The sequence below is a fragment of the Terrapene carolina genome, unplaced genomic scaffold, assembly GCF_002925995.2.
Source record: "Terrapene carolina triunguis isolate 2854851 unplaced genomic scaffold, T_m_triunguis-2.0 Scaffold130, whole genome shotgun sequence".
Classification (NCBI taxonomy): Eukaryota; Metazoa; Chordata; order Testudines; family Emydidae; genus Terrapene; species Terrapene triunguis.
Window position 1 is genome coordinate 21,424,023 of NW_020664481.1, and position 22,939 is coordinate 21,446,961.

The window sequence follows — 22,939 nt, forward strand, 5'->3', positions numbered from 1 at the left end:
ACGCTTGACTAGCTATCGCTGTTACCTTCTTTCCAACACAAACGCACCGGGCCGGCCGAAGTCCCGGCTCGGGGCCGCCCTACAGCCCGGCCCGGCCCGCCCACGCGAGCTCTGGCTGCGAAAGCTCCGGGCAGCCCGGCTGCGGCGGCAGCGGAGGGGTTAATCTCCCGGCCGGCAGGCGGGAGGGAGGGAGGGAGAATCATTGACTGAACTCCGGGCCCGCGGCGAGGCGAGGCGGCTCCTGTCACTGGGTAACCGGGTCCCCTCCCCAGGCCGGCGAGGGAGCGCCGCGAGCAGGGTGCGCCCCGCACCATGGAGAGAGCCTGAGCCCGCGGCTGCCGGATCGGGGCCGCCCCTCCGCGCCATGGCCGAGTTCCCAGCCAAAGTCCGCACCCAGACCAGCACCCCGGCCGGGGCGCACGGCCCGCTGCCCGCGCTGCGCTCCCTCGCCCTGGACCTCGGCTTCCTCCGCTCCTGCCTCGGGCTGCTCATGATCGTGGAGCTGGTGAGTACGAGCTCCCGGCAGGGGCAGGGGGGGCTGGCACGGGGGCTGCTCCCCCAGGAGGGAGAAGGGGGGGTTCAGCTCTGAGCCCCCCGCGCCAGACACAGGTAAGAGGCACCTGGTGTGTGTGGGGCCAAACCCCACCTCCTTCCCTCCAACCCTTTGTGCAAACGCCCTGAGCCGCCCCCCTTCCAGCCCGACGTGTTGTGCGGGGAGCCGGGGCTGTAAACCGATCCCAGTCACCTGTGCCTGGGAGTCTCTGGCTCCCCGCCGGACGAGACACCGCGCACACGGGCGCCTGGCCCACGCGTCTCTCTCAGCCCCCTGCCCGCTTGTCTGGTCACTTTCACCGCCTCCTCTCCCTTTGCCAGCAGCCTGGGTTTCGATGGTGAAATTCACCAGAGAGCCTCTGTGCCTCCCCGGGGTAGGAGCAGGAGCAGAGTGGCTGCTGGCAGAGACAGGCTCCGAGCCAACCACCCTTGTGTCACTTTACCCAGATTCCCCTTTTCTGGCGAGAATTCTTGACATGCTAAAAATTGGGCCATTGCTGGCCTAATTTCAAAGCAAAGTTTGAACAAACGCCTAGAGGTGAGGGCACCAATCCTGAGCACTTTTACAGCGCTCCATGATTGCATTAGGGGAATGAGCAAAGTCAGTGGCCCCAACCACAACCAGTTACACCCCAGCAAGCTAAATGCACAGGCTGGGCCATTGAACTGTTGTTTGTTTGTTTTTTAAATAGGTAATAGCTAGTTCGAGGGCAGGGTCATAGGGACATTTTTAAAGCCTGACAGAATTAGATGTATGGTTTGACATGTAATGAGGGGAGAAAAGTCTATATGAGTATTAATGGCTTGATTCTCCCCTCATGGTGTGAATCCGGAGTCAGTCCAGTGAGGTCAGTGGCACTGCCCTGTAGTGAAATCAAAGTGAGAACAGCTGAATGCCATAGAAAAATGGTGGGCCTGATGCTGATCTAATCTGTGCTTGTTTAGACTAATGTGACTCCACTGACTTCAGCAAGTTACTGCTGGTTTACACCAGGGCAAGTGAAAACAGAACCAAGATTCCCCTGCTCCAGGCTGGAGTTGCAACAGTGTAACAGAGGAAAACTTGGGCCCAGCACATTAGCATTGTGTTACATAGTGATCCACTGTGCTATGAACTGGTTATTTTCATGCACTGCATTCTGATTGTAAAGTATGAAAGGTTGTTTAGTCAATCAAGTCACTTGATTAACCAAAATTAACCACACATGGCGGGTGGCAAAGCAGTGGAACAGGTACCCTAGTAACACATTCTGAGACCTTTGCCCTTTGGAATGGACGAGGGGTTAAGGGTAACGGCACCTCCATCCAGACTTTCAACTGTCTCGTGCTTTAAACACATTTCAGTGCTCAGAGTCCCTTCGTGGGGAGAGCTGTAGCCGGAATATGGTGGTAGCTGGAGAACCTTGAAACAGAGAATTGCTCCGGTTGGCTTCCCATGGAAAATAGACACTGGAGTCTTTATAAAGTACGAGCCACTGTGACCAAATTAGAGACAAACAAGAAGGACCCTTTTTTTAAAGTGTACAGTCTCATAATATGACAAGACAAAAGAGCTTGTTTGCTCCCTACATCATCACCCAATCACACGGACATTTTGTACTGAAAGATCAGCAGCCAGAAGAAAAGCATATCATGAGGAATAAAAGGTAAAGCTTTAAAGAGATTTCATGCTGATAATATTCACCTCCTATAGTAATGAAGATCACTCTAAACGGCATAAGAAACTCCTTTAAACAGATACTAAATTACACTCAGCCCCTTGACAATCTGACATGGAGTTAGATCAAGAAACACCTTTGGAAGATCTTTGTGAGAGGAAGTCTGAGCTTCTCTTAATTTGAACGAGGGCTGTAATGTTTAGAGATCACATCACCCCCCCCCCCATTCATTCTAATACCTCTGCCAGTGCCCCTTCCTCCCAGTCTTTCTACCCACTCAGATATGTGAATCGGTTCCCTTTCCTAGGATCTGGGAGCCTAGGACTCTTTAAATGCCAGGGGAAATTGTCAGGATAAAAACCCATCCATTAAAATGATTCCTTGGCCCTGTGACCACCTCAGATGATTTTCTTATTACTTGCTCATCCACAGGATCTATTCCACCATGCACCCCCCAGCCCCAAATGTAACTAGATTAGTTACATTTACGTCCCAGTTCCCTGGCACTAGTAGATGTGGCTGGTTTTTATTTGACTAAGCTGGACCCTAGACCATTCAGGGCTTGGAAGATCAAAACCAGCACCTTGCTCGGCCCCCAGGTAGCCAGTGTGGAATGTTGAGTGGAGTATCAGTGTAACGAAGTATCCACCTATACCTTCAACAGCAACGTCTGAATGCTCTTCAAAGGTAACACCAAATAGAGGGCGTGGCAATACTCCAGTGAGGAGGGGTAGAGGCCAGGACCGCTGTGACAAGATCATTCCTTGCCCGTGCCTGGGAGTGTCTGAGCAATGACGGACTGAGTCAGTGCCTTGGCTGTGTGCTGTATCGGAAAAGGGAAGGCAATAGACTTCCAATAGCGGGTGCAGGCTCAGCCTGCCCACGTTCCCCGCAGTGCTTGCCCCTGCCAATCAGCATCACTTCTATCCTGAGTTGATTGAGCTGCAGCCACTTTGCTCTCATCCTCACCCTGGGGAAAACAGAGCCTGCAGTGCTGCGATTTCGTGAAAAGGGATCCCCCACTCCCTGCCCTCCCAGGGGCTGTACATACACATGGAACGGGACTGGGGACAGAGTGGAGTGACAGAGAGGACAGTGCAAGCCCTTTGTAAGGCCATTGCTCTCAGACCATGCTGGTGCCAGAGGGGAGGCAACAAAAAGTCATGGTCCAGGGCATTGCAGGTGCTGATAGACCTGAGATACCAAGCCTGGACTCCTTACCTGTACCCATAGCTAGGAGATCCTCTCACAGTCAGCCATAGTCATACCGTCTGTGCCATATCCCCATAAGAACGGCCATCCTGGGTCAGGCCAAAGGTCCATTTAGCCCAGTATCCTGTCTTCCGACAGTGGCCAATGCCAGGTGCCCCAGAGGGAATGAACAGAACAGGTAATCATCAAGTGATCCATCCCCTGTCGCCCACTCCCAGCTTCTGGCAAACCGAGGCTAGGGACACCATCCCTGCCCAGCCTGGCTAATAGCCATTGACGGACCTATCCTCCAGGAACTTACCTAGTTCTTTTTTTAACCCTCTTATGGTCTTGGCCTTCACAACATCCTGTGGCAAACAATTCCACTGTGCATTGTGTGAAGAAATACTTCCTTTTGTTTGTTTTAAACCTGCTGCCTATCAATTTCATTTGACAACCCCTAGTTCTTATGTTATGAGGAGTAAATAACACTTCCTGATTTACTTTCTCCACACCAGCCATGATTTTATAGACCTCTATCCTCTCCCCCATTAGTTATCTCTTTTCCAAGCTGAAAAGTCCCAGTCTTATTAATCTCTCCTCATACGGAAGCCATTCATAAGAACATAAGAATAGCCGTACTGGGTCAGACCAAAGGTCCATCTAGCCCAGTATCCTGTTTACTGACAGTGGCCAATGCCAGGTGCCCCAGAGGGAGTGAACCTAACAGGTAATGATCAAGTGATCTCTCTTCTGCCGTCCATCTCCACCCTCTGACAAACAGAGGCTAGGGACACCATTCCTTACCCATCCTGGCTAATAGCCATACCCCTAAGCATTTTTGTTGCCCTTTTCTGAACCTTTTCCAATTCCAATATAACTTTTTTGAGTTGAGGTGACCACACCTGCATGCAGTATTCAAGATGTGGGTGTACCATGGATTTATATAGAGGCAATATGATATTTTTTATCTTATCTATCCCTTTCCTAATGATTCCCAACATGCTGTTTGCTTTTTTGATTGCCTTTGCACATTGAGTGGATGTTTTCAGAGAACTATCCACAATACTTTCTTGAGTGATACCAACCAAACCAGATTGTGAGGAGGTCGGGTATACAGAGCGAACTGGAGCGGCCCTGCTTTCTCAGGAACTTGTCAAACAGGAAGATTCCAAAGTGCTTTGCAGGCCCCAGACAAGAACTATTTACTCACCAACAAAATGCAATCACCTCTGCAGTGGAATGTGGCAGCTGTGTAATAGTGTGCAGTAATTCTACACAATAGTTGAGGACAGGAAGTAAAGAAGCAGTAGTTATCCAATTGATAGAAGAAGGGCAATTTTAAGTAGGCAAAATGAAATTAGGTAAACTGGAAGTTGGCGAGGACTTTAATCAAATCTAGGTGTTTGTCATTAGCCCCATTATAGTAACAAAAATGCCACGAGATCTTTAATCCGCACAAGCGGTCAGGGCCTCAGTCTTCTATCTCATTCACAAAACAGCGCCTTCAGCAACACACAACCCTTCACACCAGTTAGGGGCATTGCTCCAGTGCTGCGTTAGAGGGGAAGAGATTTGCCTCCCTATTAACACCTCTCCCTAGTTTGCTTGTCAGCCTCCTATCAAACCACTCACCCAGCCCCATGCTGCTTAGTTTATGATCCCAGCCCAAAGTGGAGGAGTGACCGGTGTAAGACACAAGCCCTTTAGCCAAGGAAAACATTCAAGGGAGGCCCAACCAAAGCCAGAACTGAGATACACAGATTGTATGAAGCACCAACACCCCGAGCAGCATGTGATTAAGAAACAAAGGCCAGATCCTGCCCCAGTGAAGTCAGCGGGAGCATGACTGGGCCATAAGGACCACGAGGCTTAAATTCAGGAGTATTTTATTTGATTGTATCCATGGGGGATTTGTTCTGCTCTCCCCTGATCTCAAAGTGAAGCTTGGTCAAAAGGTTTGAACATTGGTCTGCTAAACCCAGGGTTGTGAGTTCAACCCTTGAGGGGGCCACTTAGGGATCTGGGCCAAAAAAATCTGTCTGGGGATTGGTCCTGCTCTGAGCAGGGGGTTGGACTAGATGACCTCCTGAGGTCCCTTCCAACCCTGATATTCTATGATTCAAAATCAGCAAGGATCACACGCAAACCGCAGGCTACTCCCAGGTTTAATGTAAACCGTAGAACAGCTCCCAGAAAACCTTAAGACCTGGAGGGAGCCTTCAGTAAATTGGAACTGAGTTTGGATTTTGTGATGAAACGCCGTGCAGTTCAAACAATGGGAGTAGCAGGAAGAGAAGCTCCCTAGGGCAGCAGTCCAGCACGTATGGCAGATGCCCTGAATCTAGGTTTCCAGACTCGTAAAGGGCCTGATTTTCTAACATGTGTCCACAGAATTGTGCATGCAAAAGTGCGCATGCAATGCCGGGCCTGATTTGTGTGTGCAATTGCTGAAACCGTGCATGCCAACGCTCAGTGCACATGCCCAGTCCTGGGGCTTCTCTGTTAAATCAGGCACTTGCTTCATGCCCTTCTTTTTCCATGCCAATTGCACCGACATGTTTTAGAACTCAGGTCCCCAAACCATTCTTGGTGCCCACGGAACATCATCCTGCGGTGACATCACACTGGCACCGTGTCAAGATGCTGCAACACAAATGTGCCCATCTGGCATTGCGGCTTGGTCCTCGTGGCCAGTGTTTTAAAGGCAGCAGCCATAGGTAGGGGCCACAGCTCTGAGCTGTTGTGAAGAAGGTAGGCTAGAGGTGGAGCTCACATGAAGCAAGGCAACTGTTCTGTAGCATCTCCTGCTCCCATAGCTCCTTGTTAGGGATTTTTGTCTAATGCGTATTTTGCAATCACGAGTGTTGGAAATTGATGGGGAAAAAAAGAAGGCATTGTCCAGACTGAGGCGAGAGCAGGGCCTCTGGGAACCAGGGCCTTTGTACTCCAGAAGGACAATGACTTTTGTGTTCTAGTGTTTCTTTCTTGACAATAAGCAATGAAGACTTACGTAGAGTCCCTGGTGGTAAATCAAGGCGCCAGCCAGCTGCTTTCAAAGGATCATTCTCCTCTATGTCAATGGAGGCTTAATGGATGTAGAGTCGTCCGTCAGACCCATTTATCTCAGAACCAGAGACGAGTCGGAATCGGGACCCTGCTGGGCCTAACGCAGGGAAAGTTCCCATCTGGATCCACACTGTGCAGCTGACCCTTATCTCGGATATGGGCTGATCCAATACCCAGGATCCAAACGTGCCCGAACTTTGGGAATAGTCTGGTCCAAACTTTGCTGCTCAGGCCTGTCTCCGGAATGAAAAATGCAGCCCCAGAATGATGTAATAGTCACTGACTTGAATAATCAACAGTGGATCATGCAATTAAATATCGTTATCACTCCGCAAAGATGGGGCCGTGCAAAGGGATCTGGTGTGGGAAATATCCCCGCTGGGCATTAGGATCCACCCGATTAAATCAGTCAACTTAAGCGAGAATGTTGAGCCCTCAAATAAATAGTTTGATATTAGGGCCTGTTTTGTGCTGGATGCCATCTCTGAAAGCCAACCTCCTCCCGCCAGCCCAAGATAACCATTTAACTCACAGCCCGGCACCTAGCATTGCTCTTTGGTTTGGCAGAGCAGGGATTCTATGTAGGTTGTTAGCATCGTGCCTGGCACTCCCAGCTCCATGGAAATAATCTGTTCCTTCCAGCCATTCTTCGCTAGATGGATCTGCTGGGCTCACTAAGCCAGTCCTCCAAACGCAACGGACACATGGCAAAGTTCAGATCTTGTGTTCGCAGGTAAGTGGCTGGGAGGCCAGTACTGACCATGCGTTGATACCAAGGTCTGCATTTGGGTCAAGGTGCTTTGCCAAATTCTTCTTGGATGCCATGAACAGCTTTATTAAGAGCTTTCAGCAGCCCTTCAACCTCAGTGCAAAGGGATGAAATCATGAACAGGAAAATGTAGGCTGACTATTAGGCATAATGTCTGAACAGAGAGCCTCCCAAGGAAGAAATGGAAGCCCCTATTCATCTGGAACATTTAAGACCAAGCTGGACAAGGCTCTGGAAGTTAGGAACAACCCTGCACTGGCAGGGAGATGGATTGGAGGACCTTTTCCACCTCAAATTTTAGGGCCCAATCCTAAAGACAGACTGCGTGAAAAGTTGAATAAGGATCTCACGATTTGGCATTAGAAAGTTATTATATCATTCTTCTTGACTGTTCTCCAGCAGCACCGAACCCTATCAAGATCAGAACTCAATTATGTTAGGCGCTGTACAAACACACAGTGAGCGAGAGTTCCTGTCCCAAAGACCTAGACAAGTGGGGGGGTGGGATGGGGTTGACCAAAGATGCAAAGTGACTTGCCCAACGTCACAGAGTAGGTCAGTGGCAGAGTCAGGAACAGAACCCAGGCCTCCCAATTCCAAGGCCAAGCTCCTACCCACTGGACAAGCCTTCCTCAATGAGGGCCTCTTCATTCTAGGTGCTAAAAACAAACTGGGTGAGCAAAGGCACTTCCGTTTGCCTCACGTCTGTTAGTTCTGAGATTGCACTGAGTGCCTGGCTGCAGCACAGGCCTGGGTGGAGCGTCTGATCGCTTTCTGTGGAAAGACCTAATCAGCTGCTTTATCAGTAGTTTGCTAGGCGCTGCCCGAGGCAAAGCAGGTGTTAAATCATCATGAACTTTCTGGTGTGACTGGGGTGGGGTAATTACTGTGAGCAACCGGGGCTCTGAATGTCAGATAACAGAGTGGGTGGGTGACGTCATATCTTTTAATGGACCAGCTTCTGGGGGTGGAAAAGATAAGCCCTCACCCACCTTGTCTCTCATATCCTGGGACCGACGCAGCAGATAACGCAGTAGCATAAGGAGGTCAAAAGCCTCTGCCGAAGATCAGGTGTAAGAACTTGCAGTGGGAAGAAGAGTTAATCCATTATTTTCTGACTGGAGGGGGGGGGGGAACAAACCCTGGTATTGGCAAAGGGGTGTGTGGGGGATGGGAAACTGCGCCTTTAAGCACTGAGCCCGGGCGGGAGAGAGGGGGGTTATTAAATCAGCCGGAACAAACTCCCCGGGAGTTTGTCTATAAACACCTCCCAGCTGAGCCTTATTGCTGCCGGCCTGCAGCGCTCAGGGCCCTTCCAGACCAGGGCGCTCACAAGATGCGTTTGTTCTCTGGTAACTCGCTGGCAGACGGGACTCGCACAGCTCCTGAGCGTCTGGGGTACCAAAGGGGAGGAAAGCGCGCTGCGGAGGCCAATAAGGCAGCAGGCCACGCAGGGAGCCCATCCCCACGTGCAGTGGGGTTTGTTGCTGAGGTCCCATGGGGGGCTAAGGAACATTGCTCCTCGGAGGGGCAGCCTGGGCGTGCGGCACTCCCTGGGGGTTCCCCGAGAGGAGGAAGTTCAGCTGGCGTCACCACCCGCCTCTGAGGCAGAGGAGAAGAATCGGCTGCCCTGACAAGTTTGCCAGTGAGCCACAGCCAGTAATAGAAGATAATGAGATGGGGCAGGTGCTGCACTGAGGGTTGCCAGTTTTGGTTGGACGTATTCCTGGAGGTTTCATCACATGATGTGATCTTCAAAATTAATCTTTAATTCCTGGAGCCTCCCGGGCAATCCTGGAGGCTCAAGGACAATCCTGGAGGGTTGGCAACCGTAGCTGCCACCAGCGGGGACAGGGGACAGGTTGGACGCCCAATGGCCCGACCACTGCCTGGAGCGGAGAACAGGGGGCGTGCTGGAAATTCCACTGCTTTGCTCTGCGGCACCAGCTACAGGATTAGCCTCTGGCTCGCAGGGGTCAGATAAACGGGATGCTCCGCTCCCACCTCTCACTGCTGGAAGGGAGGAGAAGCTGCTTGTCCCTTCTTCCCCCCGACCACCTCCTGGTCTCTGCTACGCGACATCTCCCCGAGAGCCTCCTGCAAGGAGGAGGGGGGGGGGAAAAAGAGGGCCCCACTACTTTACTAGTCCCCAGCCTCAGCTTTTTGGGTCCTCTGCCCTCAAAAATAGCTCCAGCCCCTGCCAAGCTGTGAGTGGGTGTGGATGCGTGTGAACATATATATGTAGGAGTGCCTGCCTGTTGTATGCACTTATGCACATGTATGTGGACATGTATGTAGGAGCTGGGTGTGAGGATAAGCAGCAAGCAGACAGCTTCTCCAGTAAGGAGGTGGGCTTTGGGAGCTCTCGCTCTTTAGGAAGCTGAAGGAAGGCACAGTGGAGACACGGCAGAGACTGAGCCACCTTGGACAAAGGAGCAGGAAACAGCCCGTGTGCTCCCAGGAGCTCTGCTGCTTCTCCAGGTGTGGCGGAGGGGGCAGGGGAAGACAATGGGACCTGAGTCCCCAGAGAGGGCTTGTGTTTCCTGGCGGGGGAGGGGCAGAGCGAGCTGGCGCAGGGATAACCATGGAAACAGCTGGGAAGAGGCTGCAGGTCCCCAGGTGGAGGGTGGGGTATTGCTCAGTCTGGACGGTGCCCAGGCCAGAGCCCAGCAGGGCAATAAGGACAGAAATCGCGGAGGCTGGGGCTGATGCACTGAGACGCCCCCCCAGTGACGAGGCAGATACTGGGGCGTGGCAAACGTCACTATTGGAACAGAGTCGCAGGCCAGATGCAGATGAAGGGGGGAGGGGGGGGATTCTTTAGGCAGATGCCTGGGGCTGTAATGAGGGCGAGCGATGGGATGAAATCGTGAAAAGGAAAATTTAGGCGGACTATTCGGCACAATGTCTGAACAGCGAGCCGCCCAGGGAAGGCCAGAGCCAGCCTAAAGTTTCGGAGAGTTCAGCTCTGCGGTTTGGGCTCATCTGTCAGGTCTCACAGCAAAGAGCTATAGGGCCTGATTTGTCTCCCACCTGCCACACCCCATTGACATCAGCGGTGCAGAATAGCTCACCAGCACGTTGGGGACGTACTGGGTCATTAGCTTATCAGTAGCATTTCCTTCAAACATAGTCCTTCGATCTCTATAGTGCCGATCCTCCTGAAGGAATCCCATGTGCTTTACAGATGGCGCAAGTAAGAAATGCAGCTACTTCTGGGGTGGAAAGACAGCAGCTGTTTTGAGTCAGCGACAATGGGTTTTTATAAGTTTAAAGGAAGGAGAAGGGCTAAATAATATCTCTCTGTGAAACAGCGGAAGTAGGGGAGAGTTGGAATTTAGAAAGAGGGAACATCATTGATTTACTCACCCTGTGACGTAGCTAGGGCACATGATTGGCACCCCCAACTCTTGCAAAAAACTTGTGGGCTGCTTGTGCTCACTGAAGAACCAGAACCTTGGTTTGGCATTTCCCCTAAAGACTGGTTGGTACGGAACCAATGCCCCAGCACGGTGGGTAGTGCACGCCAGCAGCAGTGCCCTCGCGCCCCATGCTGGGGCATTGGTTCAGTCCTGGCTCCGAGGGAAACATGCCATCTCTAGGACGGTCTCCGCATCCCCCAGGAGGTCTCCTGGCCAAGTACTGGGCTGGCACAACCCCGTTTGGTTTTACAAATGTGGAGTTTTAATTAAGAAATTGAGTTAAAAAAATTAACCAGAATTTCCTCTGTCAACACAAAGCCTGATTCTCCTGTCTCCCGCGCTGGTGTAAACCGAGAGTAACTCCGCTGAAGCTGAATGGTGTAAAACTGGTGTAAGAGAAGAGAATCAGGTCTCTAATTTGCTTACTACTTCGATTTAGACTGAGCTGCTCAGTAAGGCCAGAAAGCAACTGTCCAGAGTGACTCCCTTTCATCCTTGAGAGCTGGGGTTGCCCACACTACAGAGGGGGCTGAGCAGGGCCGGCTCGAGGTTTTTTGCCGCCCCAAGCTCAGGTGGGGCTGGAAGTGATGTCACCTTCTCCCAGCGCCGGCAGGGGCTTTCCCCCCTCCCCCACTCGGCCGCACAGAGAGACCCCGATATAAGGGGTGGCACAAGGCGGCGCAGCCCCGGCTCCCCGGCAGGACTCGCCCTCTCCTCCCCAGGTAGCGGCTGGGCCCTGGCAGCTCAGCGTCCCGGGGCTGGGACTTCCCCTTCCCGCTGCGGCCGGGGGCGCGGCACCTTCGCCCCGTCTAAGTGGCGCAGCTCCGAGAGCGCAACTGCCCTGAAAAAAAAGCCTGGCCGGATTGCGGCCCCTGGAAATGTGTCGCCCCAAGCACCGTGCTTGCTTTGCTGGTGCCTAGAGCCGGCCCTGGGGCTGAGAGCAGAGGGAGTGAGTACAAACTCACAGCTTCTCAGAGGAAGGCCGTGCACAGAGAGGCCATGATCAATAAACCGATTAGGAGACTGTCATCACCCTGCCCAACAGGCAGCAGCGCTCAGCTGTGTAGATTACGCGAGGGAGGTCAATGAGAGCTCGCTGAAGCATGGCAAAGGTGGATAAGTAGAAGCTATTATTTGTATTACGGTAATGCCTAGAGAAGCCATTACTTTTTGTTCTGTTTGTACAGCACCTCGCACAATGGGCTCTTGGGCCATGATTAGGGCTCTTAGGCACTGTGGTAATACAGATCATAATAATAGTGCAAGGCAAGGTGCTGTACATGTGTAAGAGACAGTCCCTGTCCCAAAGAGGTTGCCATCTAAATAAAATAAAAGTGGAAGGGGAAACTGAGGCACAGAGAGGCAACGTGACTCACCCAAGCTCCCTCAGCAGGTCGGTGGCAGAGCCAGGAATAGAACCCAGGAAGTACAGCGACTGCAACCATAACTCACTGGAAAGTAGATACAAAATCTTGCATGAAAGCTTGGCTCAGGCCCGTCAGTGAAACAGCTGGTCAGGCAGGTGTGTCTAGGTTACACGCTAATAAAGAGCTCTTAATTGTGCATGGAGGGCTGCTCCTCTACAGGGTATGTTTTACTCACCCCTTCTTCAACCCAGCTCTTATTTCGCCCCCACTTCTGTTCCTCCTTCTTTATTTGCTTTATTATTCAGTGGGTAACGAGCATGACTAATATTTGACTGAGTATTATAGCTCCTGTGTGTTCTACCTGCCTTTCATTGCTTCATGACTGAGGTCTCAAGAGTGTCATTGAAACAAAAATGGTGCAAGGTGTAGTATAGTTTAGTGTATAAAGCCCTAAATAAAACTGAGCCAGTTGAGCGGGGGGAACCAGCTTCTGCCCTGTGTCCTGTCACTGAGCTCAGCGGGAGCAGAGTTGCTGCCTTCCCCGAGATAGAAAAGCTCAGTTGGTGGGAAGGCAGGGCCTTTGGAATTCTCCCCCCGTGGCTATAATGAAATCAAAACAATTCTGAGCACTCGGCCCCCAGCGATCTCAGCGTGGCCAAGCCCTACTAGCTCCATTTTATAGGGGGGGGGGAATTGAGGCACAGAGAAGTGAAGTGACTGACTTGTTAGGGTCCCATTGAGTCAGTGGCAGAAATGGGAGAAGAACTCTAGTCTCCTGAGGCCTAGTCTGATGCCCTAACCACTAGACAACACTATCTCCCTATCCTGGGCACACTCTCCAGCCCCGCCCTCTGTTACACCCCTGGCTTCCAACAGGCTGTTTTATTGTCGTGGGCTTTGCTGTATGTATTGTTCATTCCTGCTGTGGTTACTCATCAAGGCAGGTCTGGGTCGAGTGCAGCCTGCAGTGTCTATTACGTGTAGGGTGACCGGGTGTCTGGTTTTCGACTGGGAAGGGATCCTGGTGGCTCCAGTCAGCACTGCCAACTGGGCCATTAAAAGTCCAGTCAGCAGTGCTGCAGAGCTAAGGCAGGCTAGTTCCTACCTGTTCTGGCTCTGTGCTGCGCTCTAGAAGTGGCCAGCAGGTCCAGTTCCTAGGCAGGGGGTGGGGAGGGCCCCACAGGGCTCTGTGCGCTGCCCCCGCCCTGAGCACCGGCTCCACACTCCCATTGGCAGGGAACTGCAGCCAATGGGAGCTGCAGGGGCGGTGGCTGTGGGTGAGAGCAGCACACAGAGCTGCCTGCTGGACCTGCTGCTGGCCACTTCCAGGGTACAGCGCAGAGTCAGGACAGGCAGGAAGCCTGCCTTATCCCCCCCGCTGCACCCGGGAGCCACCAGAGGTAAGCCTGCACCCCAAGCCCCAACCCTGAGCCCCCTCATCCCCAGCCCCACACCAGAGCCCTCACCCCCTCTCACACCCCAACCCCCTATCCCAGCGCCCCCTGCCACACCCTGAACCTCTCATCCCCAGCCCCACCCCAGAGCCCTCACCCCCTTGCCCCAGCCCAGAGCACCCTCCCGTACCCTGAACCCCTCATTTCTGACCCCACCCCAGAGCCCACACTCCCAGTTAGAGCCCTCACCCCTCTTCCACACCCCAACCCGCCGCCCCTGCCCAGTGAAAGTGAGTGTGGGTGGGGGAGAGGGAGCCACCGAGGGAGGGGGAATGTAGTGAGCGGGGGGCAGGGCCTCAGGGAGGGGCCGGAGTAGGGTGTGTGGCCTCAGCGAAGGGGCAGGGCCTCAGGGAAGGGGCCGGGCTAGGGTGTTCGGTTTTGTGCGATTAGAAAGTTGGCAACTCTAATTACATGGCCCCTGCAGGGTGTCTTCCGGGCCCCTGCAGGGTGTCGAGTGCTGACACACTCAGCCAAGCAGTGATTTCCATTAGGTAGACGCTCGGGTGTTCATTATTTGGGCTAAACTGGTGTCATCTGAGCTGCACACTGGGCCAAACCCGTGTCTTGTTGAAATTAGTAAGAGAGGGGAGGCCCTCGGACTTCTGGCAAATCGATTGCTTAGCTCCCAGCGACACAAAGTTTTAGCTGCTCATTCCTAATATTTCACGGAGGCCTGGAGTGACTATTAATGGTAATTAATCCCCAGGCATTTGGGGGTTAAGAGAACATCCCCCTGCCCCCCCAGCATTTTACCCTCCGGTTGATCTTTCCATCAGCCCAGCTGCACCAGATGCATTTTTGTCTCAGGTCCCTCCCATGACCCCTCTCCCCAACCTTCCCCATGGGGTTGCACCTTTGGGGTTGAGAGATGCGTTTGCAAAGGCCCCGCCCGATTCATCTTTTCATCCCCCTTCCAAATGTGTCTGTAACCTGATTCTGGTACATCTCCAGCTTCCCCCCCAACCAAAGGGCGGCAACGGAGCTGTAGGGACCTTGGGGGCGGGGCCCTGGCAAAGGGAAAACAGCCTCCATGAAGAGAGAAAAGATCTAGAAGGGAACCAGGCTGCAATAAGCGAAGGCTACAGGAACAGACAAAATGACAAATACAATGTTCCCAATGGTGTGATGGAAACCCCAGGGCCCGACTGTATGAACACAGCGATGCTGCACCAATGGCGTCTGCCATGGGGCTGCGGCATCCCTAGGTAAGGAAAGAGTCGGTTTCTCCCAAGACGTAACTACAGACAGGGGTGTTTTCTCAGCCAGCGTCACCCTCAGCCCCTCACCCCACCCCCAGGTTTTCTGCCAAGGACCCACGATTCCTTCCCTTCTTCTGCATTTCTAACGCGCCTTTCGCTGCAGCGTCTAGGCAGAGACATCGCTCTGGGAATAAAGGCTGAGCGGAGGTCGCCCGGTCCCTTCCTCATTTTAGGCCAATTCCCAAGCAGAGCCAGCCTCAGAAAAAGTTGCACCGGTTTTAACTAAATTGACTTGAAAAGCAGCTCTAGTTAGACAGGTGTAGCCCCTGGCCATAGACACATTGAAGCCAGTTCACCCTTTGCTTATAAACCATGCAGATTCAGTCAGTAAATTACTGCCTGGCATAGGTAAGGTCTCAGCCCTCTCCGCCCCCAGGGGAATGCTCCTGGCCTTCTCTCTCACTGTGGGGAGGCAGGGTGGGGGAAAGCCCATGTAAAGTGTGATTTGTCTGAGGGCCTGCTCCACTCACTGCTGGTCTGGCGCCTCCTCCTGGTCACTCAGGGGATTAGCTCTCAAGGTAGACGCCCCCTGCCGCGGTTTGCATGCCACCCCTCTGGTCTGTAGCTCCTCTCTCACTCCATGACTTAGCCCTCCAGCCAGGTCACTCAGTTTGCCCCCTTCCGGGGTACAGTCCATCAGCCGTCCTAGGCAGTCTTCCCATTTGCTGCCTCCGGTCTAGGCCATGCCCTCGGTAGCTGGTAGGGGAAACCGGGTCCACCCTCTTCTCCAGGTTCCAGTCCAGGGACCCTCAGCTCAGCGGTTCTGGGCTCTCCTCTCTCTGCCCTCACGGCCCCATCTCTGCGCTGCGTCCTACACTCTGGTTCCCCTTCTCTCTCTGGGGTGCACCAGCTCCTCCTCCCAGGGAGGAGCTGCAGACTAGCTCCCTGCAGCCCCCAAACACCCTCCCTCTTCCCAGGGAGCCACTGCCCTTTCTCAGCGGCCCTGTCTGGGGCCTGTTACCTGGCTTTATAGGCCCAGCCTATTCCTGCACAGGTGAGCCTCTCTCCAACCAGCTACCTCTGGTCTAAAGCTCCCCTGTTTGCAGCCTATTTAGCTGATTGGGCCCACCCAGCCCTTGCATGGCTAGTGGGAGGCACTCACCCCACCACAGGGCCCTTTCCTTATACAGCCCCTGTTTTCATAATCTTCCGAGCCTTTTTTCCCTCTTACCGAGCTCCACACCATTTACTGTGCAAGCCTCTCAGACAAGCTCCTGCCTGCCTCCTGGCACTTCAGAGGGGATTCCTGCAGTGCCTTGGGTTCACCCTTCCCCTCCCCAGAGCCAATGCACCCTGTGTTTACACGGTGCGTTCCTGTAAGATACACCCACTGCCCCAAGGAGCTGCCAAGCCAAGTCAGACAAGCCACATGCACAAGACAGCAGGTCAAGGAGAGGGAGGAGGTGAAGATTCCTCATGCTGAGACAAAAGCAGGATGGGAGATGGAGAAGAAGCTGGTGTTAAGGAGAAATTTGGAGGCGGAGAGAGAGGGTTGTTGAGGGGAGAGGGACTGTTCCAGGCCGGGGTGAAGTTGAGACTGGGGAACAGAGCCAGGACAGAGGATGGGGAAGGGTAGAGGGATTGAGAGGGGAAAATGAGAGCAGGTGGGGCATGATTACATGGGACCAGCTTGGTGAGTGTAGGTTGAGACCACTGGCTATGAAGTGTTATGTCAATATCAGCCGTTATGACTAGTCATTATTCTGATGAGTAACACTGATCAATAACACACACCAGGGAATCTCAAGGTCATAGACAGAAAAAAAGCAAGGAGGCCAGCCCTACAGGGGTGGAGGGAACTCCTTTCATTAAAGAACCCAGCCAACCCCCGCAGGTTTAAAGTAATCACTGTCACTGTTTATAAGTAGTGATGAGAAACCCAAGTGGGGAAGAGACCGTGGGAAAATGCCCTGCCCACTGCAGGACTTGATTTCACACAATGATCGTGCCACCTGCCTTCCCTGGGGTCAGATCAACCCAGTGCATGTCACTGGAGAGTCCATCCTCTCTAAAACGAGCCACAGGACTGACCACAGATTCCATCCACCTGAAAGAAATGTTAACAGTAACCTGGAAAGGAGGATAAATTGTGAGTTTTGTGCCATTTTAGCTTCATTGTGATATTTGAATAAGGGCTCAAATGGTTTTCTTTCATGCTTGATTTTTACATTAGATATTGAGGCCTTCCCGAAAAACTCTATGGACAACTTGTAGGATTATGATATCACAGTTACCAGGCAATTAAACCTGATTAATCGAGAGGGGAAGGGATTTACGTTCAGACTGCTGAAAGCCATTGGTCTAGTTTGTTTTTTTTGTTAACATGTCATTTAACTCAAATGCATAAACAAACAGTTGGGAGAAAAGATCTCTTTGTTAAAGAGTCGACATCCCCATCCCATCAAATAAACCACATCTGTGGTCTCGAAAGAGTTTTCCAGCAAAGCCAGGGAAAGGGTAAGCTTGACATTCCAGATATATATCTACAAAACTTAAGCAGGAAGCACTTGCAAACAATGAATGACAGAGCTCATTAACTGAGGGCTGGATCCTGCTCCCATTGACATCAATGGCAAATCTCCCTGACAGAAGAATTGTAAAGATTTGTTTCTTTCCTATTAACCACTTTTCCCTTTCTGTTCCACAGGTGCTCGGCTTGCTGGTGTGGGCTCTCATTGCCAGCACATTTTACCAACCCATTCCCGCATATGGCTGGGTGCTGTTTGTAGCCATCTTTTTCTGGCTGGTAACAGTCATTCTGTTTGTGATGTATCTTCTACAGCTTCAGATGAAGCTCTACATGATCCCCTGGCCTGTCGTGGTAAGCCCCTGTAGCTGCAGATAAATGGTGTATTTCACAGGGGAAATCATTCCACGTTAAATGGTTTCATGGGGCTGACGATTAGATGTACCCTAAGATTGATTCCAGCAGAATCTGCATCCAACAAACCTGTATCTTGTCATGTTGTTTGATTTTAACTCGACCCATCAATTACGGAGACATTGCTTTTAAAAAGTGCCACTCTAGCCCTTCACTATAGAGATGGGAGGAGTTCTCCCATCTGTGTAATTAATAATCCAGCTCCTCAAGAGGTGGTAGCTAGGTTGATGGAAGACTTCTTCTGTCAACCTATGGCTGCCTACCCTGAGGGTCAGCTTAACTACATCGCTCACCATGTGGATTTTTCACACCCTGGAGCGACATAACTGGGTTGACTTAAATTCTGAGTATAAACCTGGCCTCCGTGCACTCTAACTTGCATGGAAATTAACGCTAAATTCAGCTTCCTTCAAAACACAATGGGCTTCACTGTCCTCTCCCGGGCCAGTTTCACACTTGTGTAATGCCATTCATACAAATCAGGTGCAACTGCACTGAAGTCATACCTGCTTTATATCCCTGTATCCCACTGAGGGGGATACAGCACAAAGTTACCAAACAGGGGCTTGTGTATATTAGGAAACTTGCACAAGTTAATCAATTGAGTCACACCGATCCCACCTCTAATGGAGCTGCACTTACAAAGGTTTAAGTCACATGTGTAGCAGTTTAACTTAAGCTAAACTCACAGAAATGCATCTTTATTAATGGTTTGTACTGGTGAAACTATAGCAACTGAATTACACCACTGCAAATTTTCTAGTTTTAAACCAGGCCTAGGAAAGGATAAAGTTTTGCAGGGAATAGACACATTTCACTATGCTTCTAAAAAGCCTTTTACAGTGGAAAGTAAAGGGCACATTGTGATTGGTGATGCTTCAATAAACATTAAATAACTCAGCTGGTTTTAATGGGATGACTCTGGGTTTACACCAGTGTTACTGTAGTTCTTTGAATTTTGGCCCAAACAGGCAGTGGGTTATTAGGGATTAACCTTCAACCAACACTGCATCCAGCTTTCGTGTCAGGAAGCTAGTAGGCGTACTGGAACAATTTGTACAGTGGGGGTGCTGAGAGTCATTGACCCAAACTGTAAACCCTGCATATGATGGAGACCCCTTCAAGCCAGGGGGTGCAGCAGCCCCCCCCCCAGCACCCCATGCCCCAGCACCTCTGGAATCTAGACAAGAGCAGGGGACCTGACTCTTTTTCAGTGTTGCAACCCTCTTAGTTGTGGGAGTTGATGGACTGTTCATGATCAAGGCAAATATACCAGTGGAACCAGACCACTGTAGAGACCAGCATGGAGGCACAGACGGTGCCCTGACAGAGGAGGGGCCTGACTCCACTTTTTATATGTCTGGACAGGCTTTTTAAACAAAGGAAGTAACCCACTAACAGCTCGCGTCTGCATTCTTGGCATAATGAAAACGCCCTGGGAGTGTTGATGATGCAAGGAATGCAGGATTGGGCCCCAGAATTAACAAAGGCAAAATAACATGTCCTCGCAACAGTAAAAAAAGGGCTGCAGAGCCATTTAGCTCCAAGCCCAGGAGTGAATTGGACTGGCCCATATCAGGCATGGAGCAAGTGCTCCTCTCTGCAGAACGCCAGGCGGCTTCCCTGGGCAATGCTAGGGGGTTTTATGTCCAGTACAATTCCGTCTCTTTAACAAACCCCCCATTTTAGTGCACCCATTCCATAAGCGAAGTGGGAAAGATATGCTGTCCTGTTAATTACCTGCATAGTCGCTACTTACTCCAGAGTGGTTCTGTTAGTACCAGTGATGCGGTGTCTTCGTCACGTTCGCCAACCTCATGCATAAATCTCTCTTCACTAGCTGTTTAGTTTTCTTCTGTCCGTGTCACTGAGTCATGGGGTTTTTAAGAACTCCCCCAAAGCTGCAATATGTCTATGGGATTCCACAGATCACACTGCAAAAGTCCAGACGCAATTATAAATATTACTTTAACCCTACAACCAGATTTTTCAAACACTTTCGGCATGATTTAGTGCAGGGGTTCTCAACCTTTTTCTTTCTGAGGCCCCCACAACATGCTATAAAAACTCCCACCTGTGTCACAACAACTGTTTTTCTGCATATAAAAGCCAGGGCCTGTATTAGGGGGTAGCAAGCAGGGCAATTGCCCAGGGCCCCACCCCACAGGAAGCCCCATGAAGCTGCTCGGGCTTTGGCTTCAGCTCTAGGTGGCGGCGCCCGGGGTGGCAGGGCTTCGGCTTTCTGCCCTGGGCCCCGGTGACTGTAATGCCGGCCCTGCTTGGCGGACCCCCTGAAACCTGCTCTTGGCCCCCCAGGGGGCCTCGGACCCCTGGTTGAGAACTGCTGATGTAGTGCATGCTTTATTTGCTGTTGCAAATCAGCAGGGTGAGCACAAGTGCCGGATGCATTTGCAGTAATCTGAGTTGTGCATACAACCAACCTGACACCTACTGTTCAAAGAAAACAGCACACTTCCGATAGTTGTATCATCAGGAGAACATCTAATGCCTATTCTATGGGCCTACCCAAAACGGAATGCTTCTTCCCCACCCTTTCAAAGGAATGGCAGCATGTGCAGGAGGTTTTTGGGATGGCCATCAGAAGTGAAGCAGTTGGCAGTGCTCACTTTTAAGTGGTGTTAATTAAGTCATAGGCAGCCAACTGGGCTATAACACAGTGCTTCTTGCGCTGGGCATTTCTGATACCATTTGCAAATTCATAGGAGAGAGCGGTGGGGAAACCAGGTCTTGCCTGTCTGCACGAGAATGGGTTTGTCCAACCCAGAGATCTTTGCTAAACTCCTCTCTACCAGGGGGTACTGCTAGGGGTGGAGCCAGATGAATTAATATTTTGTGTGTGTGTGTGTGTGTCTTACATTTTCAAAAGGAACCAGTCATTTTGGGTGCCCCATTTGAGACATCTGAAAGGGGCCTGGTTTTCAGCCAGGTCTGAGCAAATCAGAGTGACAGATAAACAAGTGACAGGAAGAAAAGGAAAGAGATTGGTCCCTTTGTCATAAAACAGCCTTTTCTTTCCCTAGTTAGTGATATTCAACGCGTCTGCGACTGTCCTGTACGTGACTGCGTTTATTACGTGCTCCGCCGCCGTTCAGTCTGTATTCCGGCTGCCTGGGGACTACAATAAAAGAGCGGCTGCATCAGTAAGTATAGAATGCGGCCCCTGCTTTTCCTACGTGCCTCTGCTATGGGACCCTTCCGGACTGTGCTGTGTTCACGTAGGCCTTGTCTACGCTACACTATTAAGTCGTCCTACATTAGGGTCGACTTGCAGCCACCGCAGTAATGACTGTGTTTTTTCATGTCCATCCTGCCCTCCCTCTGCCAGTGGAGCGTATCCTCACCCGGAGTGCTCCCGACTGAACAGGGGCATTATGGGGGAGCTCCCACCGGGAGCCCGACTGCCCGGTGCTGGGGAAACTACGTCGCCCTAACTACATTGACCTAAGCGCTAGGTGTCCCTAGCCTCTGTTTGCCAGAAGCTGGGAATGGGCGACAGGGGATGGATCACTGGATAAGTCCCTGTTCTGTTCATTCCCGCTGGGGCACCTGGCACTGGCCGCTGTCGGAAGACAGGACACTGGGCTAGATGGACCCTTGGTCTGACCCAGTAGGGCCATTCGTATGTACACCTCTCGTGGAGGTGGAGTCATTAGGTCGGGGTAGGGTGCGACTGACATCGGCAGGAACAACCCTGCAATGTAGACACAGAGTTAGGTGGACGTGAGCTGCCTTTCGTAGACCCAACTCTGGCCCTAGAGCCCAAATGACTTTTACCTGCCCGAGATCCAAACCGAGCAGGAAAAAGGAGCGAGCCTTTTAGGAAGAGGAGTGGAAGTGACCCAACTGGACAGGGACTGTTGGTTCAGCGACTGGTGCGTTCCCTCCACGGTCTGTTGCCAGCACGCTTGGCGCTCCTGGTGAGAGGCTCAGCTTTCGAGGTACAGAGCCTAGGCAAAGGAGAGCAGTCCGTGAAATCCCCTCTAGGCAAGCCAGGGAAACTGCTAGGCACCTTTCTAGCAAGACCCAGGGGCAGCTCTAGGCACCAGCAAAGCAAGCATGTGCTTGGAGCAGCCCATTTGCAGGGGCGGCAGGGATCCAGCATGGGAGCTGAGAACCAACAGGGGGCCCTGGGAGCTGTAGTTCCTTGGTTAGCTCCCTGCCTATAGAGCCAGCCCTGGAGCAGGGAAAGAACTACATTTCCCAGCATTCCCTTGGCCACTACCAACAGGAAAGAGGGGGAGGGAGTGAGGAAGCTGAGACCTCATGCTGCAGCCTGCTTTGAATGGAGACCTGCACTGTGAAGGGTAGGGATACCATATTTTAACATTCAAAAAATAGGAGACTCCATGGGGAGGGAGGGTAGCCCCACCCTGCCACCATCCATTCCCTCCAACACCCCAATCCATCCAACCCCCCTGCTCCCTGTCCCCTGATCATCCCCTGCCCCAACTGCCCCCCCCCGGAACCTCCTACCCCTTCTCCAACCCCCCAGCTCCCTTACCGTGCCACTCAGACCAGCGTGTCTGGCTTCGCGCAGCGCCAGACACGCTGCTGCATACATGCTGCCATGCTCCCCTGCGGCGCCACAGCCCCCCCACAGCACCTGCCTTCCAGATTTGAACACCTCAAAATTCAGGAGTGCTCAAGCTCAGTTTGGGCAGCTGTTACTTCATTTCTCCCAAATCAAATATACTGATCCACTGTAACTTGCTGTAGAAAAAGTAGGATAAAATTGAGCAAGAAATGCTTCCCAGTGGTTATTAGGACTGGAATTGCTATTTTCAACAGCCATTGCTTTTTGTTTGTTTGTGTGTTTGTTTAAAAGGAAGACAGTAATATTGCATTGGCAAATTCCCCATAGAAAGAAAGAGTGGAACAAAAGAATAATAAAGGCACCTCAACTTTTCCTCATTTATGTAGGACAGTCTTATAATATGCATCCAGATATCCTCCAATCACACAAGCTGAAAATTGTTCCACTTTACTGCAGTTCTGTAACCATATGGAAACCAATCCTGTCTGTGTTCTGTGCACATCCAAAATTCCTGCTGAATGACTCGCCCTGGGAGCGAGTTACCAGTGACCCAGGGCTGCGGCGGAAGGAGGGTGCAGGGCTGGGGGGGGAGCCCAGGGCTGGGGCGGCAGGAGGTGTGTGTGGGGGCAATGGTGAGGGGGTTGGGGGGAACTCAGAGCTGGGGCGGCAGGGTGTGTGTGTATGGGGGGGGGAGAACCCAGGGCTGGGGCGGCAGGGGGGTGCGGGTGGGGGGGGTGAGAGCCCAGGGCTGGGGCGGCAGGG

The 22,939-nt window shown here is 52.0% G+C and overlaps 1 protein-coding gene across 1 annotated transcript in view; it reads left to right on the top strand.

Annotated features, from left to right (window-relative positions):
• The first annotated feature begins 217 nt into the window (after nucleotides 1-217).
• PLLP (plasmolipin) overlaps nucleotides 218-22,939 on the top strand; it is a 25,227-nt gene continuing 2,505 nt past the window's right edge. The window contains exons 1-3 of the mRNA XM_024214004.3: nucleotides 218-505; nucleotides 17,389-17,562; nucleotides 20,664-20,783. Coding sequence (XP_024069772.1) covers nucleotides 365-505; nucleotides 17,389-17,562; nucleotides 20,664-20,783 — 435 coding nt within the window. The 5' untranslated portion in view covers nucleotides 218-364. The remainder of the gene's footprint in view (nucleotides 506-17,388; nucleotides 17,563-20,663; nucleotides 20,784-22,939) is intronic.